Source organism: Triticum urartu, chromosome 6A, assembly GCF_056163025.1.
Source record: "Triticum urartu cultivar PI428250 chromosome 6A, HENAU_Tu73, whole genome shotgun sequence".
NCBI classification, from domain to species: Eukaryota; Viridiplantae; Streptophyta; class Magnoliopsida; order Poales; family Poaceae; genus Triticum; species Triticum urartu.
In genome coordinates this window covers 158902798-158911319 of record NC_141878.1, presented here as the reverse complement: position 1 = coordinate 158911319, position 8522 = coordinate 158902798, and the positions used below count along the sequence as shown (strand labels likewise).

The 8522-nt window shown below is 51.5% G+C and overlaps 1 protein-coding gene across 1 annotated transcript; it reads right to left on the bottom strand.

The window, feature by feature from the left end:
* Window positions 1-225: 225 nt before the first annotated feature.
* LOC147964580 (uncharacterized) lies at window positions 226-1845 on the bottom strand. The gene is made up of 3 exons (XM_087530043.1): window positions 1357-1845; window positions 816-1085; window positions 226-669 (listed from the first exon to the last, which is right to left on the bottom strand). The coding sequence occupies exons 1-3, from the start codon at window positions 1843-1845 to the stop codon at window positions 226-228; spliced, it is 1203 nt and encodes a 400-aa protein (XP_087386169.1).
* Between the last annotated feature and the right edge of the window lie 6677 nt (window positions 1846-8522).

Genomic DNA, 8522 nt, shown 5'->3' with positions numbered 1-8522 from the left:
CGGAAAGGTGCCGCGTAGTAGGTATGTCTTGAGTTCCTCAATCCACCAGTCTTCCTCAGGTTCAACGGCGAGCAGCAGGTGGGCTCCGGAGGGTGGTCCACAGGGTGGTGCGCCGACTTCGGGAGCCGCTGGCAGCCCCTCATGCATGAATGCCGGCTCCGGAGTAGGTGGCACCGCCGATGGCCTGAGCAAGCGCTCCTCGAGGACACCTGGTTCCTGCAGCTCTCATCGGGAGGCCCACTTGGCGATGTCGTCTGCTTCCTTATTCGTGCCCCTCGGCACGTGTTGCAGCTCCACTCCTAGGAACCGCTTCTCCATCTTGCGCACCTCCTCCAGATACACTTCCATGTGTTCGTCCTTGGGCTTGTACTCTTTGTTAGAGAAGTTGACGAGGAGCTGTGAGTCGCCTTTGATGGTGAGACGCTTCACCCCTAGTGCGGCCGCGGCCTTGAGCCTGGCGATTAGGCCCTTGTACTCCGCGATGTTGTTGGAGACCTTTTCGCCATGCTTGAAGCAAAGTTGCACGGCGTAGCGGAGCTTATCCTGAGTGGGTGATACTAGCACAGTGCCAGCCCCCGCGCCGAGGCGCGAGAATGCACCATCAAAATATACCACCCATCCATCCGGAGTTTCGTCGCTCGGGGCCAGCGAGCGGTCCTCGCCAGCCCCCTAGTCCGGAGCATCGGTCCACTCTGCCACGAAATCAGCCAGCGCTGCCCCCTTGATGACCCGCGTGGTGCTGAACTCCAGTTGGAACGCCTGCAACTCGATGTCCACTCAGCAACCCTCCCGACGATGTTCGGGCCCCGGAGTACCTTCTCCAGGGGGTAGGCTGAGACGACCTTGATGGGATGGCCCTGAAAATAGTGGCACAGCTTCCTGGAAGCGACAAGGAGCGCCAGCAGCAGCTTCTGGGGCATGGGGTAGCGCGAGCGAGCGTCGCGGAGCACGGTGCTGACGAAGTACACGGGATGCTCCACGAGGGTTGGTGATGCGGGACCCTCAGGTGCTTCTGATGGCTCAGGAGCTCTACACAGGTCGGCAGGGTCGCCAGACGTTGCGGCCGTGCCACTACCAGCGCCGCGCTGGCGGAGTGAGGCATAGCGGCGAGATAAAGGATCAAGGGCTCCTGAGGCCTTGACGCCACCATAACCGGCAGGCTGGTGAGGTACTTCTTGAGATCTTGGAAGGCAGCGTCGGCCTCCGGAGTCCACTCAAAAGGCCCCTTCCTCTTCATGAGCTTGAAGAAGGGGAGGGCGCACTCGCCGAGCTCCGAGATGAAGACGTCACACACCCCGCAAGTTTCTGCAGTTGCTTCAGGGTTGTGGGCGGCTTCATTCTCTCGATGGCTTTGACCTTCTCCGGGTTGGCTTCAATGCCCCGGTGCGAGACCAGGAATCCCAGCAGCTTGCCCGAGGGGACCCCAAACACACATTTTTTTGAGTTGAGGCATAGGTTCACCTTGCGCAGGTTGGCGAATGTTTCCTCCAAGTCCCCGACAAGGGTCTTGGCCTCCTTGGACTTGACCACGATGTCGTCGACATAGGCCTCTGCGTTCCTCCCGAGCTGAGGGCCGAGGGTGATGTGCATCAGTCGCTGGAAGGTGGCGCCTGCGTTCCTCAGCCCGAAGGGCATGTAGATGTAGCAATAGGTACCACATGGGGTCAGGAACGACGTCTTCTCTATGTCTTGAACTGCCATTTTGATCAGGTGGTAGCCTGAGAAGGCGTTGAGGAAGCAAAGCAGGTTGCACTCGGCCGTTGAGTCCATGATCTGGTCGATGCGAGGGAGAGGGAACGGGTCCTGAGGGCAGAACTTGTTGAGGCTCGTGAAGTCGACGCACATGCGCTCTTTGCCCCCTTTCTTCGGGACGATGATGGGGTTGGACAACCATTCAGGGTGGCGCACCTCCCGGATAACGCCTGCTTCTTCCAGCTTCCGGGTCTCTTGGACGATGAAGGCCTGCTTTTTCGGAGCCTACCGCGCGCCTTTTGCTTGATAGGTCGTGCGTTCGGGCACACCGTAAGGTGGTGTTCGATGACGTGCCTAGGCACCCCGACCAGGTCGGTCGCCTTCCATGTGGACACGTCCTTGTTTTCCCTAAGGAAGGCCACCAACGCCTCCTCTTGTTCTAGAAGCAGGCCCGCGCCGATGGTGAAAGTGGAGCTCGCGTCTCCCTCATCGACGGGTACCTGCTTGGTCTAGGCGCGATCCTGAGAGAAGAGTTGTTTCTTTTTGGCTGGAGCGGCCTCGGCGGCCTCCGGAGCCTCCTCTGCGCTTGGGCGAGCCGTGGCAGCAGCTCGATAAGCGTGCTCGAGGACCTGAAGGGCGGCCTTGGCATTTCCTTTGATGGTGATGGTGCCACTGCTCTTGGGTATCTTGACGATGTTGTAGCCCGGGTGAGTCGCCGCCATGAACTTGGCCAGGGCCGGGGAGCCGAGGATGGCGTTGTAGGACAGGTGGACAGGCGCGACGTCGAAGTGGATAAGCTCGGTCTGATAACTGGCGTGCGTCCCGAAGGTGAAGGGGAGGCGGACCCGCCCGAGCGGGACGGCCGAGCCCGCGACCCCCGAGAAGGGTTTGGTGGGGAGGAGCTGCCCGTAGGGCACCGGCATACGACCAAAGGCCTCCGCAGAGAGGATGCTGAGCCCGGCGCCGCCATCGACAAGGGTCCTTGTGACGGCCACCCCGCAGATGGTGGGGGTACATACCGTGGGGAGGAAGCATGTGCTGGTTGTAGCTCTGGTGCAGTCGCCGAGGCCGAAGACGATGACGTGCCCCTGCACGTCTCGCCCCCGTGCGGCCTCCTGCGGCCGAGCGACAGCCCCCAGCCGTCCAAGGTGTGATTTGGCGTGACGGGCCGATACCGGCGCCTGGGATCCTCCGATGATGCAGGCGACCCAACGGGACGGTGGCGCTCCGCCGGCAGCGTCCAGCAGCTCGCCGAGGCGAGCCACCCAAGCGTCAAGCCCCGCCGTAGGCGGTCAGAGTCGGAGCATCTCCTCGGCCGTTAGAAGCGCCGCCGGCGGGGCCAGGGGAAGCGGGAGTTGCATAGCAGGCCGCTTCCCAGTGGCCGGGCCGGCGATGGGGTCGTCGACGTGGAGGACGAAGCTCCCGTGAGCGATGCGGTCCGCCAACACCACCCGGGCGACGGGGACGACTCCAGCCTCCGCGCGGATGCCGCTGGCAGGTGCCGCCATGGCGACGCAGGGCAGAAGAGGGGAGGCGAGGTCATCGGAGAGGCGAGATTTTGACACGCCCCCTACCTGGCGCGCCAAATGTCGGATTTGGGGCTCTGCAAAACCCTTGAGATTCGAACACAGGGGCATGACGAAAATCTCTCCCACTACACGTCTACCTAGCGCCACGCTCTTCTCCTGGTGGTGGAAATGGAATGCAAGCAAGCAAACAAGTAGAGCACACAAGAGTTTACCCAGGTTCAGGCCACCTTGCGGTGTAAAACCCTATGTCCTGCTTTAGTGAATTGGCCTCGCGAGGGCTCGAGTATGAACAAGTACAGTGGTTTCCTGAGCTCAGGAGGCGAGCTCAAGGGGGTGAGGAGGTGGATGTTCTTGCTCCTTTTCTAGTCTAAGTCTCCATGGGTCCATCCCCTCTATGATGGAACCCTAGCTACTTATATAGGAGGCCAGGGTCCTCTTCCCCCGAAATGTTTAGGCGGGAAGGGAATCCCACAACGGCCATTTGAGCGGGAACACAAGGACGCTCCTATCCTGACAAAAGGTGGTCTTCGCCTGCAAAGAGGGCAGGCGTGACGCGGTGGTGGGCTCGGCGATGACATCCTTCCTGCCGTCCTGGCGGTCTTCGGTCTTGTTGCATCAAAGGGGAAACCTTTGTCTCGCCCCTCGGGAACCTGCACCTGTGTGGTCTCCTTTGCACCGATATGGAAACTGCGCCTGCTGGCGCACGCTGGCGCCTGCTGGCGCGGTTCGTCATGGCTTGCGTCACTGCCTCCTCTTGAGGCAGCCCTTGCCTTGAGATCTCCGCCCTCCCGAAGCAGCCTAGCCGAGGCCACTCTAGGGAGAGGTCTTGGTCGCCCCTCCGGAGCAGCCTTGATGAGGCCGCTCCCTGAGGAGGTCTTGGTCGTTCTCCTCGCGAGGGCTGGCCCCCTCCCGAGGGTCTTGAGCAGATGGTTGATCATCTGGGCCCTATCGGGCCGTACCAGGAACGCGACGTGGGCCGCAGACAGGCAAGTCTGGGTACCCTGGTTCCCAGTACGCCGACAAGAGTTCTCATATAACAATAGCTACCAGGCTAGTTTGAAGATGACCCATTTCGAAGCTTTGTATGGAAGGAGGTGTAGGACACCATTGATGTGGGATGAAGTTGGAGACCGACAATTGTTCGGACCAGATTTAATCAGAGAGTCTGAAGAGAAGGTTAAGTTAATTCGTGATATACTGAAGGTAGCTCAGTCCAGGCAGAAGAGTTATGCTGACACTAAACGCAAGGAGGTAGTCTATGAAGTCGGAGATAGAGCATATCTCTGTGTGTCACCACTTCGAGGAGTTAAACGATTTGGAGTCAAAGAAAAGTTAGCCCCAAGATTTGTAGGACCATATAGAGTTTTGGAACGTATGGGTGAAGTTGCCTACAAGTTGGAGTTACCCAAAGGTTTGTTAGGAGTTCATGATGTGTTTCACATTTCCCAGTTGAAGAAGTGCCATGCACAGATGGCCAATATTCCTCTAAGAGATACAGTGTCCCTGGAAGCAATTCAGTTGGAGAGTGACCTAACCTACAAGGAGAAACCCGTCAAGATTCTCGAGTTTGCCAACCAAGTTACACGCAGGAAGAAGCCACCTGGGAGCGAGAAGAAGACCGACGGAAAGACCACCAACACCTTTTTGCTAGCCAACCCGAATCTCGAGGGTGAGATTCATCTTAAGTGGGTAGGTTTGTAACATCCCAATTTTTAATTTGGATGTTAATCATTAGGTCATCATATGCATCCATGATTCTTGCAATTTTTTGAATTTGGTTTATTTGTACACTTCGATCCTAGAGGCCTTAAGCAACTCAAGGACCATTTGAGAGAGTTGGAGGTTTTCATAAAATTCCATTTTTGAATTTTCAAAATTGGCATATGGGATCAAAGTGATTTTTATTTGAAATTATTTTTCCAATTATTTCAAACTAAATAAAATAATAAGAGAAGATAATATGACTTCTTCAAAATAGCGAGGAAATAATGGGAATTTAATTTTGAATAAAAATATATTTTGTTTGAATTTTTACTTGATTTTTTATTCGATTAAATCAGGGAAAATATGCATTTTCAAAATTGCATTTAGCCTAGAAAAATGTTCACTTTGTCCTAAATATTAGGAGAGGACGGTGAAAATTATTTCTAGAATTTTAGGATTTTTATTTTTATTTTATTTAGAATTTTTCTTTGCAACGAAAAGTTATTTAAAAAAAGGGTTCCGGACCGAACTGGGCCGAAGGCCTAGTCGGCCCGTTAGCGCCGCCGCTTCCCCGCGCGTGGCCGAGCCGGACTACGCCGGAGTCCGAGCCACCGCCTCGACGCCTGGCCCCTCCTCCAAGTCGGACCGCCCTGACCCCCTCTTTATAAGCCGCCGCCACCCCCCGACCTCTCCTTCACCCAGCCCCGCCGCAGCCCACCGCCGCAAGCCGAGCCCCACAGCCGCCGCTCGCCGTCACCCTGCCGCCGCAAGCCGCGCCGCACCACCCCACCCCGCTGCTGCCGGAGCCGCACGCCCTCGCCGGTGTTCGACACCGCCGCTGCCGTTTTATTTCACGAACCGGTAAACCGCCCAGGTTTTTTTTTCTTTCTAGATTCGATTTTTTGTTTTAGATCCGTTAATTTATTAGGTTAGGTTTATTCGCGAACGTTCGTTCATTTAGATCTGTTAGTGAACGTTTTCGTTCGTTAGTTTCTGTTAGCGAATGTTCATTCGTTAGATTTTTCTTTTTAGTTTTATTTTCAGCCAGGGACCTATCTGCGATTAGTTTTCTTACAGATTAGTCCATGATCTTAAATGCTTCACCACTTTTTGCTCATTTATCCAAATCCAATGAAACCAACGCCAAAATCTTCGTCTTGTTTCCCTCTGTCTAGATAAACAACTTGAACATGATTTTGAAAGTTTAAAATTTGGTTTCAAGAAGATTTAAATTTGAACCTTTTATCGTAGTTTGTGTGTTTGTAACGCTGATTCGACTGATTGTTTTTGCAAATCGAAGCTCTTCACTTGCACATTCTGTTTAGATCTTTTCTTTTGATTTTACCTTTGTATCTTATGCTTGAGTGCTTATGTATGCTATTGTTTGTTCACAATAGAGTTTCCAGAATGCAGGGCCTGCTACTACAAATCTCTAGGGTTTTCCCATCGTTAGCAAGGCAAGTAACACTTTGATCATATCCCTTTATTACCTAGTTTTTATGCATTAGTTTCAACCCTCAAACATTGCATGATTAGGACTGATAACATGTGGGTGTGGGAAGTAGTTGTTGAGGTAGGAACCTATTATCCTTTTATCAACCCTGGATTATACGTTATGCTCATACTGTTTTGCTATGCCGTAGACGTGGATTGGTATGTGAGATTCATGAAAGATGCGAGAGTTATATTTAACTAAGGGAAACTTAAAGTGGCTACTTTAATGCACATCCGGGTGGATTGGTTGTGGGGACCCTGGGGATATAACAGTGGCTTGCCCAGGCACCTGGGGAATATAGTGTTGTCCTAGGAGATCATGGGGTACCCGTGTGATCATCCTATTGAATGCCACCCAGGCTCAAAGGGATCATAAGATTTTTCATGCTAGAACCTTCCGTGTGGAGCCACAAGCCATTATGGGCTATGGCATAGTTGAGTAAGTTGTGGGAATCCTTTCCATGATGGGCTAGCAGATGTAGGGGATTGTAGGTGTACCGGCCTATCTATCGGTTAAGGGGCCTCTTCGAAAGACTGTGTCTCGATCATCCGTTTCTCGAACATCATGTAGTGCGAGAAATCCAACGGAGGAGATCGAGTCTTGTGGGGAAAAGTGCGCACACCTCTACAGAGTGTACAAACTAATCATGATTAGCCGTGTCCCCGGGTATGGACAATTTGAGTATCTGGTACTTGAATTATTGTTTGATCTCATCACTATATTTAATGAATTTGTTGGGTTATTATCATTATATTGGGATTGAGTTGGGGGTGCCTTATCAATAATGACATAAACTTTGTAGCTAAGTAAAATATATTCCTTTGTTGTAGGGAAAACTTAGCCTTATGCAAATGATAACCATAGAGCCTCCACCAGCCAAATATGCATGTAGTGATAGCTGTTATTTGTTCATTGCTCTATAGTGTTATCTTGCCAGCATATTCCATGTGCTGACCTACACGGCTGCAACGTATCATGTTGCAGAGTTTTCAGACGAAGAGTAAGGTGCGATAGGTCGTTGTCGTGCACTCAGTTTTGCCGTGGAGTTGGATGGACTCATTTATCTTCGAAGCTTCCGCAGTTATCTTAATTAGATGGCCTTCAGGCATATTATTGTAATAAGTACTCTTTTTGAGACACTCGATGTAATAAGTGTGTGATTGAACTCTGTTATAAAGCCTCGAGTACTGTGCATGTCAGCAATTCCAATCCAGGGATGACACTTAAGCACAGAGACTACGGTCCATTGGGATCGGGTCACTGCAAATATGAATTTGCTTTGGTGTTATTTTAGTACAAACTCTAGGATAGATCGAACGGAAAGAATAACTTTGTGTTATTTTAGTACGAACTCTTGAATAGATTGAACGGAAAGAATAGCTTTGAGGTGGTTTCATACCCTACAAAAAATGTATTCTTATGTTCTCCGCTAGATAGGTTCTTTGGAGTGATTCTTCATCGCACTTTGAGGGATTGTTATATGATCCAATTATATTAGCACTGTTGAGAGATTGCGCTAGTGGAAGTACGGACCCAAGGCCTCATTTTCAAGCAATGCAATCTAGTTTTTGTGCCCGTTTACTATTTATTACCTTGCTGATTTCATTTATTCAGATTATAAAAATATATTTCTACCATCAATATCACACTTTTATCACCATCTCTTTGCCGAACTAGTGCACCTATACAAATTACCATTTTATTGGGTGTGTTGGGGACACAAGAGATTTCTTGTATTTGCTTACAGGGTTGTTTGAGAGACACCATCTTCATCCTATACCTCCCACGGATTGATAAACCTTAGGTCATCCACTTGAGGGAAAATTGCTACTGTCCTACAAAACTATGCGCTTGGAGGCCCAACACGAGTCTACAAGAATAAAGTTGCGTAGTATACACCACTCTCCATGACGACAAGGGAGTAGTTCACCCTCGGGGCTGAGGGTATGTACCAGTAGCTATGTGTTTGATGTCTCTCTCTCGCGCGCGTGTTATTGATATGGCACGATATTAATGTACCGCGAGCTTTGCTATTATAGTTGGATCTTATGATGTTTCTCCCCCTTTACCTTCTTGTAATGGATTGAGTTTTCCCTTTGAAG

Excerpts from the sequence above, each read along its gene's own strand:
- LOC147964580 (XM_087530043.1), bottom strand. The coding sequence starts at position 1,845 with ATGTGCGTCGACTTCACGAGCCTCAACAAGTTCTGCCCTCAGGACCCG. Across the intron at positions 1,086-1,356 it reads TTGAAGCCAACCCGGAGAAG|CGCGGCGCTGGTAGTGGCAC; the intron begins GTCAAAGCCATC and ends TCACTCCGCCAG. Across the intron at positions 670-815 it reads CAGCCTACCCCCTGGAGAAG|GGGGCTGGCGAGGACCGCTC; the intron begins GTACTCCGGGGC and ends GCTCCGGACTAG.